At 37.8% G+C, this 22,984-nt stretch overlaps 1 protein-coding gene across 1 annotated transcript in view; it reads left to right on the forward strand.

The window, feature by feature from the left end:
• Positions 1 to 22,984, forward strand: part of GRID1 (glutamate ionotropic receptor delta type subunit 1) — a gene marked incomplete at both ends in the record, with an annotated part of 541,866 nt that overhangs the window by 424,606 nt on the left and 94,276 nt on the right. The window contains 3 exons of the mRNA XM_082309213.1: positions 4,681 to 4,854; positions 15,417 to 15,578; positions 16,895 to 17,014. Coding sequence (XP_082165339.1) covers positions 4,681 to 4,854; positions 15,417 to 15,578; positions 16,895 to 17,014 — 456 coding nt within the window. The remainder of the gene's footprint in view (positions 1 to 4,680; positions 4,855 to 15,416; positions 15,579 to 16,894; positions 17,015 to 22,984) is intronic.

Below are 22,984 nucleotides of genomic sequence, written 5' to 3' on the forward strand. Positions count from 1 at the left end.
ATCAATGGTGATTTTTTTGTTCTGTCTAGCTTTTGTTAACTGTCATTTTGTGTGCTTTTCTTTTTTTTTTTCTGAGATAGTTACTTTTTAGTATGGAATAATATTTTGTTAAATTAGAGGATGTTTTGCTGTATAGGCACTCCCTACGATCTGAGAAAGACTTCTGGACACCGAGTGCAAAGTCTTTATACCTAGAAATAGAGCTAATTCAATTAAACTATAAATACATCCCCGTAGAGATTTTCAGGAGCATCAGGCAAAAGGAAGAGAAGCGAGGTAGTGTTGGATGTGTGGAAGAACAATGAGGATGGGAGATGGACAGGTGTTGGAGTTGGACAGGTGTTCATGCAGACTTGTATTAGAATGTTTTCTGTGCTATGAAAAATGGATTGTGCCCTTGCCTTAAAGGATTAAACTTTACATATATGTGTGTCTGTCTGTTCATGTGGCATGCAGGAGAAGCCAGCATAATGCTAAAGTTGAATAAATCTATCTATAGTGTAAGCTGTCGCAAATGTTTTAAAAAACAGCTAATTGAAGGATGTTTTCTGGATTTTCAACAAGTGAACAAGTGTCCCTTTATAGATGTACATAGTGCATTGAGGGGAATTAGAATAACCCAAGAAACAGTATTGATCCTAATGCAAAAATTCCACATAAATCTGTAGCTTGTCTCCATGAACATGAATGTCCTCATTGCCATTCAGTTTAATCCTCCGGTTTTCTCAGGGATGTGCTTTCTGGAAATCTCTTTTGGTTCTTTAAATTATTAATGTCATTAAAATTTATAATTTTATGTCATTACCTCTAGGAAAATAGAGATTGTAATGTGAAACATAATTGTCTCATTTTGCAATTTGTGTTACGATAGTTGAGCACAACTAGAGCAGATTTAAATATTCCCCTGAGGAATATGGCTAGGTATTACAAACTAACTGAAGTTCTTTGTGTGCAGATAAATAAATAGATAAATTAATTCCCCAAATGACCAATATTTGTGTGCAAATAGATAAATGAATGCCCCATATTCTTGAAGAGTAAACTTTGCCATTAATATGGCACATGAACAGAAAATACAGTGTTTAAAGGAATATCCTTTCAGTGTTGAGTCGGGTGGTGAGAACTACTGCTAGCCTGGGTGAATAGTCAGTCTTACATTTATGTCTGCCTACCAAAATATTTAAGTGCTCCCTGAAATACTGGGAATAGCCAAATTCTTTCCCTTAGTAAAGGAAAAATCCAGGATAAGAGCACTTAGATATGAGAACATCTTTTATCCCTGGGTAAAGTAATCTCCCTCCATCCTCATTCAAGAAATTCAATATTTACAGGCCTGAGTGCAAACTACTATTAAAGGTGGTGCCAAGCAATAGTTAGGCTTTTTAACCTTCCTTAAAGTATATCCTTGAAACAAGCAGAAGCCAGCATCTATATTAAGTAAAGATTTACCCCATGTTGCAGCAGCAATATCATGGGATCATGAAAGCCAAAAAGTTGGCATGTGATATGGAATTTTGCAAGGAGCACTTGCCTGGCCAAACCAGCTGATAAGCTCTACTTAGAAAACAGCATTCACACATGGTATGAATGGTAATTACTGTGTGCTGTCTAGTGCTGTGTAATGATTCAAGAATAAGATTGGAAATTTGGGATACATTTGTTTGAAAAAATAAACCCTCTGGGACCAAATTAAATTATTTGCTTAGTTGTCAGTTTCACAGTGTAAAGAAAATTTTCATATCACGCTCAGGAAAGAAAACACATTACTTTTAAACAAATAACCAGATGAATAGACTTTAGTTGTAAGATCAGTCTGAAATGTTTTTTCTCATGTGATTCCAAGGCTTACAACTTTTTTTTGGATATATGCTCTTATTCTGATGGTCTTAAAAGTAAGAGCCAACTTCACATATACTTGTTTTCCCTTTTTTGGCTTATTTTTCTTCTTTTTCTCCCCCTGCATTTATTACACTCGTAACGCAGGTGACCTTTCTGCGTGTGACATTTAAGGTTTCACATGCTGCTAAGCCAGGACTGTGAGCTTTCTGGAAATGAGTGCAGGGCCTGCCTGTGTCAGGCAAGAGGAAGGGGTTCAGGCCCCTGGCCAGAGAAGCCGCAGACAGGCAACTCTGGTGTGGGATGGTGGTGACCTGCTCTCTTCTGCAGTTCAGTCACTCAGCCATGCTTTCCTGCTCCCTGGACCTGCCTGAGGTGCCCTGCAATGCTGCCTGTGGCTGTAGCGCCCTGTGAACTGCTATGGAAAGGCCCATAGTTACCTTTAGCTTTTAGAGCACTAGCTCAAAAATGCAGACACAGACCTTTTGTTCCCAGCTCTTCCAACAACAATTCTTTTTTCTATGCCTTTACATTTCTAAAAGGGAACCCAGTTTCTAAAGGGAATGGATCATTTGTTGATATGAATGTCCGTCAGATGAAAAAAATACGGGAACTTTATTCCCCTTGGCGTTATGTCCTGAACTGAGGCATTGAAGGATTTAGTTACTGTCAGCAGTCCACACAGAAAAAGGTGGCACTTTCAGAGTCAGATTTAGCCCAATTTACATTCTGAATTTCCCTCCAGAGGCTCCCGTTTTTCTTCTTTGGCTGTACAGTAACTAGGCTTTTACATTCAAGACTCACTTGGTGCCTGTAGCTAAGTGGGAAGAACCTGGGTTAACGTGCCTAACATAATTAATCTCCTCCAATACCTTACTTCTGGAAATCCCATGGAGGAAGCAGTTCTGGTCTGCTACATATAGGCTTACATGTCTCAGGTCAAGCATTTTGACACAGGTTATGAGATGCCTTTGAAGGGCTGTGCACCACTTAGGAAGGACACAAAATGTGCATGGTGTTGAGGTGAACTGAAGGTTTGGATGATTCGTGGACTTTTTTTTTTCTGTTTCTAGCCACTCAGTCTGAGTTTGCCTGCCAAGGGAAGTAGGCTGGGGGGGTTATGAGTTAAAGCTATCCCATAAAATTGTCTCTCCCTCAGACCACACCTTAGACACGCTGTGTGGCTTTAACACCTCTCAGCCCCACAGAAGAGAAATCCAAGGCAACAGTCTGGAGGGATCTATAGAGCTTGTGGGTCTCCTTCGGTGTCTCCCTGCAAGGCTACAGGTGCCGCCCAGCATTCTCTATTAAGCCTCAAAATCTTTGACTTCTATAAGAATACATTTATTTTCTGTTTTCACGCCACACCAGTTGGTCTGTCGTTAATGCAATGAATTTCACCTTCTGCAAAGTTAAAAATTCATGTTCCTAAAAAATGATGGGAAATTGGCAAAGAAGAACTAAATTGAGCCAAAGCTACAGTACTAGTCAACCGTAACAAGTAATTATAATAACCCCATGGTCATTTCACTCACAGCTTGACAGAGAAAATTGCAAGAAAACAAAATATTTTTTTTCTTGAATGTTAAAAGTACAGGGCCAGGTGTACTTCTGCTGATGATACATCACAAGGTGTGGGCCCTGTTGACCTTGTAAGTACAGCAACATGAACTATTTGCAGTCCCCTACCCTGCAAGGGGCTGAGAGCAGCCCTGTGCAGGCTGGGCAATGGGTTGGCCCAGCTGTGCAGCCGGTGCAACCAACATGTTCTGGAGATGGGCTGATGTGACTTGCAGATGCTGCTGGTGGCAGTGGTAAAGAGCTGGGATGTAAAGCTGCTCCCTGCAGAGGAGGAGCCTGGGGGAACATATGCAGTCAGTGGTGTCACTGCCTGTCCCTCCTCACAGTGAACTCCTGGCAGGAAATAACCATCACAAGCTGTACTGCTGTTATGATTTCAGGATCAGCTAAGCCCATGATTTTCAAACTATTTATCCTGGGGTAAAAAAAGAGGTTTTGGTTCTGCACCTTTTTTTAAACACAAAATACGTAAAGCATGTAGTTGAGTTGGCTTCAGTTGCAATGTAAGGGCAGTAGGTGCAGGCTCTGTCCCAGATTGGATTAGGGGGCTGGGACATGGGAAGGTCTGCAAAGAAGCTTTAGACAGTGTGAAGCCTGGAAAGAAGAGTAGCCTGTCCTTGAGATCATCTTATATCTTATCCCAAATTATTCTGTGTGCAGAAACTTGCATTCATAAATGGGTCAATCCCTTCTATGAAGTTTCTCCTATTTTTTATTTCCTAGTGCAGATAACCTCAAAAATCTTCCTTGAGTCATTATCAGGATCGGTCTGCAGAAATGATCTACCATTCTTATGGGAAAAGTACTTTCTTGTAATGTTGTTCTCAGGTGTAAGGGCCATATTTCCTAAAGACGGTTACGTTTTCGATTTGTTGTTTTGTTCTGAGGATTTAGTGAGGTTCTATTCTGTTAAACCAAGACTCTTTCTGTATAAATTTGGTTTGAAGGCTCTTGGTTTTTACTTAGAAACCTACTGAGACCATCTTGGTGCATTTCTATGAGGAACTACCTCTGCAGTTCATTAGCATTCCCAAGATAGATGGCACTGTGTTGAGCTGTTTTCTTTTGTTTCAGACAATGCGTAAAAAAAATACTATTGTTGTTATTAAACACAAAATAAGAACATTTGTCCTAGACTAAGCATGTGTATCTGTAACTTTTTTCTTCTATTGTCTTTTTAAACACATTTATCCAATAATGAAAGGCATATATAAAATGTCTGGACAAATATATGTTTTTAAAAGACTGTGTCTCCATTCACAGGAAATCACTGATAATGAAATATTAGAGTTGGTACATAGTGCTCTGGGGAGGATGACAGTTATCCGGCAAATTTTCCCTCTCTCAAGGGACAACAATCAGAGATGTATGAGGAACAATCACCGAATATCATCACTGCTGTGCGATCCACAAGAAGGCTATCTTCAGATGCTGCAGGTCAGTAGCTGTGCCCAGCAGAAAAGTCCATCTTAGACATTTGACATGACAGTTTTCTGTGACTGTATCACTTCAGAGGAAGAATGAAATGAGTATAGATAAATCTGAGCATGTAAGCTTTGGTCAACTTTTCCTGACTTAATTATTTATTTTTTTTCCCAGGACTGAGTGCTTTAGATGTGATGTTATGTCCATGAAGTACCAGCAACTGATGGCGCTAACTCAGAGCTGGTTTTGCATACTTCATTCTCTTAAGAATCTTTTTCAATTTGAAAAAAGAAAAAGTTGTGTTATCATAGCCTTGTGGTGTTACTGCTTGCTTATTGTATTGATGCCTATCTGTTGTGAAAGAGTTAATCTGGGAGGATAACAGAATTCTGATAGGTATTGGGCTGTAGAGCATTTCATAGTTAGTTAAATGGACTGAATCCAGCTGATGTATTCAATCTGTCCTGTTTCAATAGTCTCAGAAATCTCTAGCAGCTGATAATTGTCTGAGCATGTGAAATATGCACTAACAGTTCAAGCTCCAGGTTTTGGTAAAAGACTTGACTTTGGTGTAAGCAACATCTCAAGATTTCTTGGCAGTTTATCCCAGATATCAGAATTTTTCTTGCAGTAATTTAAATATTATTTTAGGTGTTATTTCCAAGGATAGTGCAATAATTTAGAAACACAGGTCTTGGACTTTCAATGGGGACTCCATGTGTTTCTGGTTTACTTTAGACACAGCTAAGAATCTGATTTATATCACTGTTGAAGTTGTCGGATAAAACTGAAAACTTTAGTGAGACTGAGAATATAAACTTGACTAGAACCTTTTTATTGCAAATGTCGTCTTAATCTGAGATGGATTGAGTGAGGACACAGTGAGTTGGCAAGCATGGGTATTGTGCATTACGGTGAGTCTAGAAAGGGCTTGGTTAGGCTGTGAGGAGGAGGTTGTTGGCAGTCTGGGTGGCTGCAGCCTGGTCAGGTAGGCGGTGTGGGGTGAGGGGTCCTTCCAGAGGGAACTCATGTGCTGGCTTGGAAGAGCTGCTGAAGAGCAAGGTGTGAGGCTTATGGGAAACCAGGAGAAGCAGGGAGATTCTCAGGGAAAGAAGTGCGTAGGTCAAAATTTTCCAAGAAACATGGATGGGGATGTTTGTTTTACTTATTTGTGCCCTACTGAAAAGTTGTAGCTTCAGAGACTGAAATCCTCTGAGGGAGCGATATGGACATTCCCTCCTTGAAGAGAACCTCTGCTGACTTGGGTTCTGCCATAGCAGTGGCAAAGTTTGAGAAATGCCAATCATATGCACTGTAGTTCTGAGCACTGGTCTATTCTTTCTGCACAGGGGAAAGTCTGTGCCTATCTTGGCTTAGAAAGAAAAGACACTTTTGATCTTTGTTAGCAACTCTGAGGTATGCTGTAATGAGAACAAAGGCCACTGATTTCAGAGGATCAAAGCAATTTCCAGGATGTTGAAAAAAATATCTATCCTGCACCAACAAATCATTCATTGGGGAGCAATCTTACATTACAGGAGGATTTTTAATATCACTGTCTATGCTGGTTTACACATAATCAAATTCAGAGACCCATCTGAAGGACTCTGACAGACCTCTCTGAGCAAGTTCTTATTTGCTAGAAGAGTAACTGGATTGCTAGCTTGAACAGCCTCATGCCCTATTACTAAATTTCACTGACAAGGACCCCTTAGGAAGGACCCTTTTCCTGCTGATTCCCAAATGTGGGTTTTGAGAAGCAAAACATTCTCAGTTTCTATCTTCCAGAAATATTATACCACCTTAGAAACTATCTCTAAGAGAACGGAACAGTAACATTATGCTTTGCCCATTAGTTCCTTCTCTACGAACATAGAAACAGAAAGAGATATAAAGAAGTGCGGAGGTATAAAGTTTGCCCTTGGGAAGTTGATTCCATAACTATCATGTCCAGCCACACTGGAATGAAATGTCATGAAAGGTGAAGGGCACATGTGAGATCTCACAAATTAGCTGCCCCCAGTATATCTTGTGTTATCTATAAGTTTCTACAGATTGAATATAGGATGCTTTTAGCATGTGCAGTTATATCTGAAGTGTTTCATAGCTGCATTTTTTTCATAGGCTTTGCCAAAACATCTTACGTAACACCTTGTGGGCATACAGCTCATATTAATTTCCAAGTATGACTGACATGTTATTAATGGTCCTGTAATTCAGGTACTTCCAATCTTCTGTTTCCTTTTTCTTGCTTAAAAAATAGTTTTGGTCTTTCGCTGTACAGAAGAACATCACTAAATTACCCCTGTTGCCAGAGGCTGCAGTAGCTCCCAGCTCCATGTCAGGTTGCATGAATCCACCAGAGGCAGTGACCGCCTGCCAGCACCAAGTCCTTGCGTTGCTTTGAAGTAGTTTGATTAACACCACAGTTTGGAAATCCCTGCTCATTCTCCCTTGGGCAATCTCATATTAATAATTCTTTGTTGTCAAGGTAACTTACCAGCTATTGTTGATTAATTATTTATTTAATGACTTTGAAGAAGAATAAGCTAATCTCTGTCAGCCTCTAGCTGTAAGGTTTTTATAGGGGAGAATTTAGCGTTTTTAACAAGCTAGTAAAGAAAGAAATATTTACGTCATGGATTATTAACTTTGTTCTGGCTAAATTAATGAAAATCTTTTTGGAACTATTTTGTTCTCAGTGTCTTTAGTACCATATCCTGGAAAGTTGTTTTTCAGTGGGTGATCATCCCAGTTTGGCATTCTGACAAGGCTTTTAAAGATCAGGCTGTTCTGCAAGCTCATCTAAAAACTCATCTGTTCTGAATGCTTTGTGGAAATCCAATCTTATTCCATCAACCCACTTGTCAAAATTTTGCTCATGCCCTTATTTCTTGCACGTATAATATACCCAGCTGGGTTTCTGCTTCAACTGGAGAAAAAGCTTTATAAAGTTTCCTGTCTTGGTCATTTTAACTGACTTGAGAGGACAACATTTATCTCTTTCTTATTCTTCATATATTATTTTCTTTGTCCATCTCTCTTACTTTTTTGTCAGTGGAAAAAGAGACAGTTTAGAACTTGCTGTCTTCCATTGGTGATGAGTATCCTGTGGTTTGGGCCATTAGCATTGTCAGTATTGCCTCATCTGGAGAGAGAATGCTGAAGCACTTCAGGATTTATAGTCATCTCTAGTTAGTCCTAGGTAGACCTAGTATGTATCCCTGAATGGCATTCAAATGGTGTTTAGTGGGATTACCGCAATTAAACTGTTTAGATTATTTCAGACATTTCTACAGAGTCAATTTGAAGAAATTTTAATGCATAACCTGCTTCTTTCCAAAATCTTCCCCTTTAAATATTAGTTTTGAAGCCTGTCTACAAACTTGATTTTTTATGAAGATCTTTTTTTCTTTCATCAGGTTATTCAGGATGTGTTCATAAACTCAAGGGGTTTTTTTCTGTTTATGTTTTTGAAAAAGATTTCTCTTTAGAAATGTAATTCCTATTACAGTTTGTTTCTTCCCATATTTACCATTTATACAGTTAGTAAGTTCAATCTATGTGAGATTCTATTTATATTAAAACATATTACAGGAACACAGTGTATCTGAAATCATTTAGCATGGTCCAAAATATATAGTCAGATTAAAAAGTCAAGAAGAACACCCCAGAAAACTGTGTCACAAAATTAATGAGGTTATTCCTCACAGGATTCAGAGTCCAGCCTCTCTACTGAAGAGCTATTGCAGGCATTGCTTTGACGTATTTGAAGAGAAGATGTTGAGAAGTGTGGGAGGGTATTCATTGAAACAGCTACTCTTCTCTCTGTGAAAAAATTTCATTCTTCAAAGACTTGACCATCAGATATCTTTGTAGGCATCTCTTAGCAGTTGCTCCTACAGAGCTGCGTTTTTATTTATGGACTGTCTTCTCTTCAGGAATGACTGCAATTTAACTACTGTAAGAGGAGTTATTTTTTGGAGAGTCATTTTTGGAGTTATTTTTTGGAGATGCCAAACACATCTAAACTGCCTAAACTGCAGAGCTGCCTAAACTTAAGGGCCTGATCCTGCAGTTTTGTCTAACTAAATAGCCTTACTCTCATTTGACCTATTTACACTGCTGTTATTACACAGCTGTTAAGCGCTGCTGGGGGCAGTAAATATTGATTAAGCCCTATTAAAGCAGTCACTTTCTCCCATAAAGGACTGATAAGCCACATTTTTTTTTTCCTTTCATTACAAACCTATATTTGCATGTCTCTTTAGCAAAGTTTAGTTTGGGCTTTTGGCCAGCTGTTCAGTCACGGTGAAACTTGTTTCTGAGTACCACATGAATGAAATGTGTCCTTGAACTGACTTTACTGCCCATTGCATGACATAGTCTCCCCCTGAAGCCGGATGGCAGGTGTTTTATACAAGGTGCATTAGCAGAAGAATGGGTTAAAAAAAAACAAAGAACCGTGGGTGTCCTCTGGCCATGTGGGATTTTGTGAGCACTCTGGAGGCTGGAACCCCAGGTATGTTCTGGAGCGAGCTTTTCCTCTCTGCTCAGACTACCTCTTTTAACTGCTGGAGTCCTCTATTTGCATAATTATTTCATTGAATTTTTGTTCAGTGCTCTGTCAGGGAACGGACAACAATGGCTAGAAGAAAGGGTCAGTACCTCCATTTTTCATTTTCTATTGCCTCTGAAACCTAATTTGCACCCATATTTATTTATAAATGAGGTAGGGTAAAATGATAATCTTCTACTCTGTTTTGTAATTCCAATATTACCTGTTGTCCTTCTGTCTGACTCTTAGTTGTGTTCAGTTTTCTTTATCAAATGTCTCCTGCTAGACTTTACCTGGACACTTAGTGTTAGCTGTGCCAAATTCTTGAGACATTTAGTGAGCAAAGCCAATGCCTGCAGCTAACAAGCTTGAGCATTACAGAGTACTCCAGGCCTTGTATTATTGTTAACATCTTGTTATAAAACATACTGAGTGAGAAAACACTCATAATTATGATAAATCTCGCAATAGCTGAAGGACAGTGAGCGTTCAGAGAACAGAAACTGTAGGTAGGGAAAAGTGGTGTGAGATGTGTAACTCAGTAAAAAGGGAAAAGAATTTAAAAGGAAAGAAAAGCTGCTTATCAATAAAAAAAAAGATTCTGAGAGTGCAGTCTTCCAAAGAAATCTGTGGAAGCCCTATTGTTTGAGATACTTAAAACTATAATGGGCAAAGCACTAAATAATACACTAGTTAGATTCCTTACTGTCAGAAGGCTTGAATAAATACACAATTGAGATCTGCTTTTCTGTGGTTTTAGGAAAATTTTATTCAGGCTTTCATTTGCCTCAGTGATAACAAATAGCCCTTTGGAAGTTTGAAGCTGACATTTGAGTCTTTAATGAACGTTTGTTATTTGACTCCGGTTTTCTCATGAATGCCAGACTGCTGGCTGTGATTTTGTTCTCCATGAGCAGCGAAGCATGTATTTAAAACACAGGCATTCACGCAAAGTCTCACAATGGGCTCTGCAAACTAATTTAAGAAAATGAAATAGGTCAAATTTTCAGTCTCTCCACTCTAACAATATCCTTGTAAGCACGCCGTCATACCGTAAATAAACTATTGATCTTCACTGCTCCTAGTAAGATGCATCCCGTCATTAGAGACCCAAGTGCGTAACTGCGTTTGGCAGTACTTGAACTTTGAAAGTTGAAACACAGTTTTAGGGCATGCTGGTGTGTGCATACGCAAGCACAATGATATCACTCCCCAGGCAGCAAGCGTTGCTGCTGCTGGCAGGCTGCAGTCAGTCTGAGCTCCTCTTCCATCTGCTTCATCCTTGGAGCTGACTGCTGTGGCCACTCACAGGGTGATTTTGGCAGCAGCAGGGTACAGATGCCCAGCTTGGGAATGAGTTTTTGAAGCAGTGGCATCTGGGTGTCAGCTTGTCTTCCCAGCTGGTCTCTTCAGCGGTCTTCTCTGGGTAGACTTGTGGCTCTGCTGGCAACTCAGAAGTTGGGGTCAGGCTTTGTGGCTTGCTGGCCTTCCCAGAAGACCACTTCTCTGTGATTAGTGCCTCTGAAGGAACTAAAAGCTATCTTCGTATATAACTTAAAAAGTAAAATCACTCTGGAAAATCTCACGAAATTCACATAAAAACCTCTATAAAATGGCATTTAATAATGTGATAGGGAGAGATTTCCATTCTCATTGAAAATTTCTGCTCTGCTCTACTTGTGTATGGTGGATTTTTTCTTCATTGCAAAATAAAGGTTCATAAAGTCTGGAATAATTTTCAGAAGATATACCAGAACATGGCTAAAATTACTCATGTACAGGACATACATATTGGTGAAACAGTCACCATCATTCTTATAGCAGATAAATCAAAAAGCATTTCAGTCACAATACCTCCAGCTCTTACAGCTCTTAGCAATGAAGTGAGGAGGAACTGAAAATTACTGTTTCTTCCTCCAAACAGGACAGAAATGAAACACTTTGTTCTAATTTAGGAATTTTTGTTATATGAAGGGGAATCTCTGCAGGCAGATGTATGTCCTTCCCTCCTCTGTTCCCCCTGTGAATATATAAATAGGGAAAATAAAAAATGCTCCAGGGAAAACCCAAAGTAGCCAAATATATTGCCTTGGTTTTTCTTCTCTCTTGCTTTGCTACCAATTCTGAATGCTACCTGAAGATTAATTTTTAAATTTACTATTTTCTCATGCCTCTGGTAGCACTGGTGGAAACAGAGTATAGCTGATCCCTTGGGTATCTCACAAATTCCCTTTCAGTGGTCATGTTTGTATTCAGAGGGAGTTTGACAGTTAGCTGAAAATTAAAATATGTGTGCAGTTGCAGTAACAAGTTTATATAGGCTTTGTCCACTGAACCCTTTCTCTTTTCACAGCATCGCTATTCTGGAGGCTACAGCAAACTCGTGTTGCAAATACAAACTAGTACATATGCAGAGATTTTGCTGTATTAAATGAATATAATAGAAAATAAAGGAAGTTATTATAGCCCTGGATTTACTGTGAGATCAGGCCAGAATTTCTGTGTCTTGGTTTAAGTAACTTTTTTCTACAAGAAAATACATAGATAGTAACGAATTCAGGCAGAAAGTGAATATTATTTTGAGAAGACGAGCATATTTGAGGCCTTTAAGTATTCTTATTTTTCTACCTCAGAGAAGAATTAGGAAAAAAGAAGATAGAGACATACCTCACAGTAATTTAATAATGTATCTTAATGTAGATATTGAAGGAATCAGCTGTTCAGCTACACTCGCACAACACTACTCAAGCATCAGATTAGACCTGGTTCCATAATTCTGTTTTCTAGCATAAAACTCGTTCCAATTTGGGATTAGGCAAAGACATTCAATCTATACTACTGTGGATGTTCAGGAGCTGGGTTTTGCTCTGCACACTGCGAAGGATCAAAAGGACATTATTTTCTAAGTTACCAGTATATTTTTGGTTGTTCTTGATTATTTTTTGCACTTCAAAGAAGTGACTCTTGACCTAGAGGACTACCAAAACAATACTATCATGTGAACATCCTGCTTGTTTTAAATAAACACACTATCTACGCATTGAATTTTGATCACTGTGCAAAGCTAGATGCTTTGAGTCATGCTTTATAAATTTCAAAGGGTTCCACCCTTAATAGGGTGGACTTTTATGTTTTGTGTTAATTTATGGCTTAACTAGCAGACTGAACAAATATATATTAAAAAAAGATAATTGGGTTTCTTAATATTACAAATCCAGCCTTGGTTGTGCAGATTTTGCTGCTGTTTTTTTCCTAGCGTGCATATTTTCTGTTCTAAAAAAGAAGTGTTGATTGTGTGAATAAAATTCAGCTTACTCTTCCATAGGATATTGACTCTTCAGTGAGTAGCGGGTAAAATGTAGTAGTGTATGCATGTCACTTTTGCTGGAGTAAATACTCAGAGTATGATTATATGAAAAAAGGACTTTTGCTGATTAAAAAGTACGATATACTCATGTTTTGGACGAGGCTTTCAGCAGAAGAGAACTGGAGTGGCAAAATACCAGTGGATAAGTGTGTACAATAGGACATGCAGAATATTCTTTCCATAGCAAAAAGTAACTTGTTGTGTTCTCTGCAACATTTTCTTCTGCCTTGATACATATCTCCAGATGAATGACAGAAGGACGTAAGTAGTGGGAAACTCCTCTTGTGCAGATCCTTTCTTGCTGTCACTCAGTTTATATCATTCTTGCAGAAGAAAATAATGAAACAATAGTGATACAAAATCCATTATAGGTCTGACTGAACTAGGAGGATTAGGTTGGTAAACATGAGATTGTTTTGTTTTGCTCTACAGCATAAGGTAATTTGAGTTGGATGCATGGTCATGTAGGCTAAGATCCTCAAAAGCAGTTCTCTCAAGCTTTCAGTCCATTATACATGCAGAACTGACGGCTTCTCTAAGAGCATAAAAAGTAGAAAAAGAAGGAAAGCAGTGTACCCAAGTACATCTTATATTTTGCCCCAGAGCTCTCTGCTAGCAAACCAAGCAAACTGTTTTTGGGAATGAGGCTGCAGGTTTCCAGAACTGAAAAAGAACAGTGCCAAACTGAGAAAATGCAAAGCATTTCTGATTTGTGGTGGTTCCAAGGCAACAGACAATGAGTTGTCATTTTTCCTTATGCATGTAAAATCTGCTTCTAAGCAAGTGGGTTTTGTGGTGTGTGGTTTGGGGTGGTTTATTTTGTGGGTTTGGGGTTTTGTTTTGATTTGTTTTTTTGTGGAGAGTAGCTTAACACAGAAGAGGAAAAGTGCCCTGTTGAATAATAAGGATTCACTTCGTTGCTTTATTTGAAGTAGTTTGGAAAATATCTGTAGAGTAGGCAGACAAATACAACTGAGCAGAAGAGACTTAGTTGCTGGGACTCTTATTAACTCTTTAACTACTTACTTTTCTTAAAAAGAGAGAAAATCTTGAAAGTAGCTGCTTTGGAAACTCTTTTAAAAGAAAAAGGATTAACGAGATAAAATAACAAACACAGGGAATGTGGACTGCTTGTTCAGGAAGGCTGGAAAGAAAAGAAGGGAAAGAAGATGTCAGTGCCAGACGGGAGAGATTCTTAGTGATAGTAGCTCATAGGTTTTGCATTATTTTCGCATTAAGATCCCTTTTTATGTTTAGTCCCTTAAATGAGTGGGTATCCTCAACGTCTTTTTTGTGTATTTTCATCCTATTTTGATTCTTTCAAAATGCATCTCTGTTTATATATCTTTTGTTCAAATTTACTTATACTAGAAGATTTTTTTAAAGCACTTAGGTTCTCAATTTATGTCAAACTCCAGATTAGAAAACATGAAACATTTTGTTTCTGAAGATTAGGATCTTAAGATATCAGAAGTTTACATGGAGCCAGTGATGCAACAGTAATATATGTTTAAGCTTTCACAGCTGAGTGACATTTTAATAGGAAGTATGCAGCTGCATTAACTTCCACGTCTAGCCTTATCCTGATCTCGAGGCACCATTTTCTATGGTGAATTAGCAAAATCAAAAAGATAAATGACAAATTTGTGGATCACCATGAGTAAAGCCTTCAGCTAGGAGAATATCTTTTTTAATAATAATTAAAAAAAAGCTGTATCTGGCAACTGATGCTAACTGGAGAGTTGAGCTTAGTAAAGAGTAACTCAGTACCCTTGAAACTGTGCATAGGTTTGAAGAAGAGTGCATGGAATTCTGTAAACAGGTGGAGAGTATCTAACTATTTTTTAAATCACTTCCCTCAGCCAACTTCCGCTGCTAAAATTTTACCACTTGCAGTGGATACTGCTGCATGTCAAAGATCTGATCTTGTATTGCTGTCCGTGTCTTGGTTTGAAAAATGAAACCTATAGCATTACTAGTTTGGTGTTCTTACTAGAGTCTTTGTTGTCAATTGTTGTTCTCTTTATCTCTCATGTAAATTGAAGAATAAGGAGGCTAAAATCAATAGCTCCAGAGAAAGTAGAATAGTAACCAGCCTCCTGTGTATTTGGTAGAGAGACATGATGAGACCAAAATAATACTGTCATTTCTCTTCCCTCTGTTCTGAACTGTTGCATTAGTACTATGTTATGCTGTGCCAGAAATTACCAAGGAGATTGCTCGAATGAACAAAAAGAACAAGAACTTAATTCCATTCTATCTTTTTCTCCTTGCTGAAGGGACTGACAAAGTAGCAGTCCTTGTCTTTCATTGATAGATAGCTGTACTCCTTCTATAGCTTGAGTTTATATTTGAACTGCGATCTCTTATGTCTTTACAGCACCGCATTGCAGCGGTGTAGGTAACGCACAGGCAATGCAAGTGTGCCAGAGTTCCTTGGCCAGAAAGGTCCAGGTGCCAAGCAGGAAAGAAGGGAGTGAGCACTGGTATTTGTCTGAATTGCCTTGACTGTTGAACACATCAAACATACCCAGCTTTTAGTTTGTACTTATGTCTTCTTTGGGGTTTTTTTGTTTGCTTGCTGGTTTTTACCATTTCTTCGAAAGGATGCTCAAATAAACAGAGGCTCATTCTTATTATTGTTTGCAGGTTTCCAACCTGTACCTGTATGACAGTGTGCTCATGCTGGCCAATGCTTTCCACAGAAAACTGGAGGACAGGAAATGGCACAGCATGGCAAGTCTGAACTGCATGAGGAAATCCACCAAACCTTGGAATGGAGGACGATCCATGCTAGAGACTATTAAGAAGGTGAGAACAGACAAACCACAATTGTGTGAGCAATGAAAGAGTTGCTTCATTTCTACTTGAGATTAGCTTTTGAAGAGGTTGTTGACCTCTATTCAACTTTACTTTGATTTATTGCAAGCAAGTGATTTACAACTACCAGGAATGATCTATAGCTATTAAAAAAGCAAATGATTTATTACAAACAAATTACACATACTGCAGTGTTGCTCCGGTGGTGTGTGTTCTATTTCTCTTGTTCTCATAGCTACCTTCTATGGAGGTAGTGTGATTAAGAATAGTCATACAAATTGATGTGTGCATGCATCAAAATAATTTCCACAAGATAAGAACTTAAGGAGCTTGAGGGGCCAACCAATGATAAGGCTTAACACTTATGTTCCATTTACTACAGCTCAACTAGCTTCATAAGTTAGCTGAGCATTGGTAAGTATCTATTCGTGTACTGTAGGCCAGAGCAAAAGGGATCTGATTTAGCTAAATTGTCACTAACACTTACACTGTGTTGCAGCATGTTGACATACTCAAACATGGACAGTACTGTGGCTTTGCAGACGCATGGTAACTTCTAGTATGAAAGTTATTTGATCAGAAATACTAGTGGAAAAAATACTAATTTTGTACTATACTAACTACAAATTATTCGAAAAAAAAAAACCCAAAACCCACAACCCTGTTTCCCTGTATATATTGATGAAATGGTTTTCCTCTAGTAAAATGATGCAATTTGATCAAGTGTTATGTCGTGCTCTGACCAGTCCTAATGACGCCGCTCTTTGTTGCTAAATCAATGCAAACTTTAGTGTCATTTCAGGCTTCTTTGCTACAAATCCAAAATCAAACTCTGTGATACTTTCACAGAGAGGTTTTAATAATACTTAAAATTTACATTTTCTTCATGCCTCTCTTGGAAGCACAGCAGGCATACTCTTTCTTTTGGACTTGGAGTTCATGCCTTTGCATTCAACCCCAGAACTGTACCTGCTGCCCTCAGTTACACTGAAAGAGGACTGTTGTCTCATGGTCCACCAAGGTCCTTCTCCTCTTTTTGGGGGTCTGTCTCTGTGAACGAGGAAGACCTGATGGCTTTTTTGCACAATATACAGTGGATGTGTTAGTGCTAAAGTAATTTTCTAAAAAAAACCAAACCAAAACCAAAAGTCTTTTGTCTATGTTTGAGCTATTGAAGAACATGTAATTTCCATATTTAAGTTCACTTGTAAACATTTTCAAAACAGATTTGGCATACCTTTAATGAAGAGGAGTGTTTATAAAGGCAAATTTGTTCTGTTCTAAAATTTTGAAACTTATTTCCCTAGGGCCATATAACTGGGCTTACTGGTGTTATGGAGTTCAGAGAAGATGGTGCCAACCCCTATGTTCAATTTGAAATACTGGGCACTAGCTACAGTGAAACATTCGGCAAAGATGTGCGGAGGGTAAAGATATGCTGCTTCTTTCTTTTGTTTTCCTCTAAATAATATACATTCTGCTTCACAGGAGAAAATGTTATTCTTTAAGAATGAATTAGTGCTACTCTACAGAAGAAATTTACTATAAGAGAAATATTTTCTAATATCTTACACACTTAAATCTTGAAAACTAATTTTATGTTGGTAGGCAGGAGTCCTGCAAGTTGTTTCTACATGTGCAGTAATGATGCAGTGGCATAACAATACTGTGAACATAACAGTGAAGACTGCACAATTCTGCTCATGTATTTTATTGTTAATTAAGATATAATTGATGTAATTGGCACGTGTCTTACTAAGGAAACTAACTGAGAATATAAATTACCTAAACACTCAAAGATGTTTCAAAGTATAGCTGCTGCAAGAATTTGAGATAAATAAATAAATAAATAAACCCTCTAACAAAGATAATTTCCAAAATGGATGATGCTATATAGTGTAAAGTAAAGGATGACCTATCAATGGTAGCTGGTGGAACAAGCACTGATGGGGATTAGAAGGCATTTAGAGTGGTTCCGTGGGGTTGCTAACATAAATTGTCATAGGCTGAGAAGGCTACCTTGAACGTGTTCATGCAGAGGTTATGCTCTGAAAATACCTGAAACTCTCAATTGAACAATGAGGTTCTGATTGGAACCCAAGCTACAAAATGTCCCTAAACTGGTCAACTGATTGAAATACAGATGTTACCACTGTATGGTCAATGGGTCCTACATTAAGCAGAGCTGAACAAAGAGGATTCCATGAAGAATTAAAATTTATGGCACTTTCTATTTTCATTTGACCATTGGTTTCTGTGTTTTATTTTGATTCACCTGAATTACATGAGTCTAAACGGAAAAACAAGCAAAGAACTTGTGTTTACATTATCATCTTAAACACCTAAACCTGAGATTCTTTCTGAGTCTAATTTGGCACAAGGATTCTGGACATGGAACCAAATGTTTGCAACATCTATTAGAAATTCAACAGAAGGAAGAGAAGGATTTGAAATGCATAAACCTTCAGGAGATACAATTGAAAAACTTCTATTGCCAAAAAATGTCTCTGAAGACTTCAGATTGGCTAGGAACCCTCCTGTATTGTAATGACCAGAAAAGGCTATTTCTCAGTTCACTTTCATTCCTAGAAGACTTCTACTGCAAATGAGGAAGTCTAAGTTCCAAACACTACCTGAATGATGAAAGATTATCTGAATTTTGGAAACAGTGTTGCCTATTTAATAAAAAGGAGTTGGCTTAGGAAGTCTAGGAAGCAATTCCGGTTCATAAACAGAAGTATGCACCTCACTTTATGCACAAGTATGCAAAGCAGAAGTATCCGGTGCCATGTGAGATGCTGTGGACTATCCTACTGTGTTTCCAGCTGCCACTACAGAAAAGCATGAGTGTCCTATCAGTGCTGTGTTATCACTAGCAGATGGATGCCATGGGGCATTTGAGTTTCGTTCCATTTTGTTACAGAATTCCCAAGTGACTTTAAGTAAGTCACATGTCACGTAATCACTTTATGCTTCAATTTACTTTTCAGTAAAATTGGCATGACTATCACTCAGAACAGGTTTGAGGTCTTAAAGCGAAATTATGATGTGTGATACATTATTACTTTTTTCCTAATGTACATTTCAAATATGGTAACACATATACAAAAGCTCTCATTTCAGTATGTGTAGCACACTGACCAAATTGATATATAATCCAGATGTGTGAAGTGGAGATAGCTAAAACATCACTCAAAAGGGAACACAAGGCAAAGAAATAGGTAAACTGACTAAATGGGAAAATGACTAAAATGGCTAAACTGATACACTACTGATCACTTTTGATCCCTAATGTGCTACTTTGGATTAGGTGGTTAATATAGGAAGGCTTAACTCTTTGGATGTTAAATGCAGAACATGATACAGTTCCCAAAATAAAAGGGATTATAATTCTAAATGGGTAAAAAGCTACTGGCTGTGGAATACTGCTCTGAGCTAAAATGGAGTTCTGAAAATGATCCTTTTAGCCTAATATATAGAGAGAGTAAAAAGTCAGCAATATGCTAGAGAAGCCTATAGAAGAACTTGGAAGAGATGATATTTCTTAGAGCAAAATTACCATGGAACTACTGGTATTCAATTATTTAGACAGCCTGACTTTTTATTATTGCAGCAAAAATCTGTTACAGCTCAGAAGTACTTTTAAGAGCTCAAAAAGTCATGCTTGTCTCATTTATATTACTTGAGTGAGAGATCAATTCTGATTTATTGTCAGTTGTTTCCATATCAGCCTTTCCTCAGATTTAGCTGTAGAGGAACATATTTTTGGTGAAAACCTGAGGGTTCTTTTTGCATGGTTTTCTTTTCCTCTCTATGGAGAGCATCTGTATCTATTGACCCCTGCCCTGACCCTACAAAAACCTTTGCACTTAGGATCTGTGACAGGGTAGGGCAGAAGAGTTATAACATTGACTGTTGAGCCTTAGAGGGAATCCTGTCAAAAGCTAGTGGACTTTTAATACTCAGCATCCCTTAGAAAGTTTCTTGGGGATCATTTCCACCAGAAAGACTCCTAGGAGCATGTCTAAGATAGTAACCCAAATCTGGCAGGAATTTTCAGGGCCTTTCTGTAGAGGCATCTTGACTCTTCCCAGCTGCCCTGAGATGTGGTCTTTCTGCAGACAATTGTTCTTTCCACTAGCTGTGATTGAGTTATGAGTGCAAGTAAATATATGTATTTGCTCACTTAGTATACCTTCCCCTTTATTCCGCAAGTCTTAACACCATATTTTTGTGGTAAAGGCTGATAGTGGCTTTTGTGTATTTTGTGTGTGTGTTTTCTTTTTCCTTTGTTTGGGCGTAGTTTAGTGAAAGGGAAACTTCAGAAAATGCTCTAATTTCTTTGGTTTAAACATAAAAGAACAGGGTATGTCCCTTAAGGCATACCACCTTGCTTTACAAAAGGCTTGGGTGATTGCCTTCTATTCACTGGTTCATGTAGAGGGTGAGAAAGCATGGTGTGTTCATGCTTAAAAAAAGAGATCAGTGTGGTGACTTATCAGGGCATTTGGAAGTTGAAGGACAAGATTGTTAGAGAAACTGAAAAGGCTTAAATGCCTAGTGCTTGATGATTGCCAGTATGATTTATATCTGTAAATACCTTTAAAAATAGCGACCTGAGTATCTGTATGTTTTTAAAAAAATAATACAAACCAAAACAAAAACAAAAACAAAAAACAAACAAAACAAACAACTGGATATACAGAGATAGGGGAACTGTAAAAAGTAGAATGTAAACACAACAGAATCAACCACAAAGAAAAAAGTTAAGAAACTTTAATAGCTGATGCCACACTAATGTTTTAAATTGAATGAAATTTGAGTGAAAGAAAGAATGAAAGAAACACAGAGAAAGTACAACTTAGAAAACCAAGAAAAAGTGATATAAAGTGTTCAGGTGAAGCATATGGAGCAGAAGGAATGGGACAGCCTATTATGTTCAAAATCCTTTGAGACTTTGGGGATTTGCATTTTTAGTGGATAAAAAAACCCCTTTCTTCTCATTTCACATCTTATGTCCACTTCCCATGCTAAGGGTGTACGCATCAAATTCAGCATGAGCCTGAATTGCTGTAATTGCTGGGTTACTCACCATTGAATGATCTTCCTCTGAATTTAGAGTTACTAACATGCTTCTTTTTTTTCTCTTTTAAATTCTTATTTATGAGTCCTTTATGAATTTATTTTTTTACCTACATGGATGCGTAAAGGCTCTCTTGTATGTTTACATTTTTATGTCTTCTACCTTTAAGCTCCTGAGCCTTTGGTTCATTCCCAGCACTGGCAGTAGCTGGGGGTGATCGTTATGTCATTTTGCTTCATTGGCTCACTGTCCCCATCTGTAGCATGGAGTTGAGGGTACTTAGAATCATAAAATTATAGAATCATAGACTTGCCTGCTTTGTGCAAAGTTTTGAAATCTGATAGAAAAAAAGGATGCTATCAAAAACATTTAGCTGTTAACATTAAGAAATTGAATGAATCATAGTATTAAAGACTATATTCCTAATTGTATGAGAGACCATCCCTTCAGAGCTTGTTTGGAATTATCAATGGAGAACTATGCCCTACTTCCACAGTACAAGGGACATGAAGTGGGAAAGGAGGTCAGGACTACATTAATTCCCTCCTTATTGACCATCTATATTATTAGTTCTTATTAATGAAAGCCTTGCTGTAACTTTCAGAACATCTGAGCTGGTTCATATTTCTTATGTATCTGCGCTTGGGTGGATTCCACACAATATGATAGTTTAATGATCCAGCTGTGAGAGCAAAAATAAGGGAGTCAGGACTCCAGGGTGGTATTCCTAGCAACTCACTTACAGTGAGCTCTTGAGGCGTAAACCTATTTGTTCTCGGTTGACCATGTCTGCAGAGAATACCATAACAACCAACTGCCCTTGTAGGGATGTGATTAGGCTTAGTTAGATAATGCCTGTAAGGAGCCTTATGATTCTCTTCATCCTTGGCAGGAAGATCTTCTGTAAGAGTGAAATGATGTTGTTATTTAGTTTATTTATGACAGGGATCATATTTTTTATAAAGCAATCTGCAATTCTTTCCCAAGCTGGCTGTAATGAAGGCAGAATTAATGGTTTACACACATGCTGTATTTCATAAGAAACATTCTGTTCAAAATGATAACGTTTACCATTTCTGGTTATTCATTAACGGTTATTCATTTCTGTCAGTTGGTATGTTTTCATTTTTTTAAATTAGATTTTCTTGAAATATCATCTGCTTCATAAACAGTCATACTTGTTTCCTCCAGCACTTCTGAGGCAGATTGCAGAAGTCACTGTAAGTAGTTTTGTGATGTGTTTCACAGTTGTTGAAACCCTGTTTTTGAAGTCTGATACAGTGCTTTAATTGGGATTGTTACTTTTAGACAGAATCTCATCATTGTCATGATGGGAAATCCTATGCTGCTTATTCATTGCAAAAAGGAACTGTATTTTTAGGGGTCTGCAGTATTAAGTGCTTTCATCTGCAAGAATATTGCAATCACATCATATGCTGCTAAAAGATATATACTGAAGAGAACTATCTTAGGTGGTTATTACTGTAATTGAATCAGTTTTACTCATATGGAAAAATACATAGCTAAATTGCCTGATTTTAGCTGTAAAACAGATGCCTGCCTCCTGTTTGAGCACTTCATAAACATGCACCTGGGTAATTTGGTTTAATCTGTGTTGCCACGGTATCTTTCAGCTGAAATGTAAGACTGAAGTCTTGACTACTTGTGATCACTAAAGATCCCCTGTTACCTTGCAAAGGGAAGGGCTAATAGTCCTCTCATTCTGGGTAAAATACAATTTCCACATATTTACATTTGGTTTAACTTTCTGCTTGAGTTGGTTGAGTGTCGTGGTAGAATAATTTGGAAAAAGAATATTGTGATTTACCCTATTAATACATTATGTCAAACTGAAGAAAAATCTGGAGCATTTTACTCAAAATAGTAAACCTCCTTCATTTTTTAGGTGTAATTTTCTGTACAAGATGGATGTGAGGAGTAAAAATAAATTCATTCCTTGCAAATTCCATAAGTTGAATTATTCATGGTGAAAAATAGACCTGAACATATAGGAAATGGCTATGATCAATTTTTAAACTATAGAAGAATAGTAGAGAAGAAACATGATGAACCTGAGTGTTTTTTCTGAAATGCAGTGAGGTCCCTGTTTACCCAAATTCTGCAAATTGTTTTTTTTTTTATAATTGAAATATTTTATGTTCTGTATGCTTTCATTGTAAAATTATAACTGAATTATTACACTCACTAACTGAAAAGTAGGTAAGCAAGTTTAGAAATGCATTTTTTTCCTTGCAAATATGTGACACAGTTCTTTTTAAGTTTTTTTATTTTATTTTATGTTTTTGGAAAACAC

Source organism: Platalea leucorodia (genome assembly GCF_965183815.1).
Source record: "Platalea leucorodia genome assembly, chromosome: 4".
Lineage (NCBI taxonomy): Eukaryota > Metazoa > Chordata > Aves > Pelecaniformes > Threskiornithidae > Platalea > Platalea leucorodia.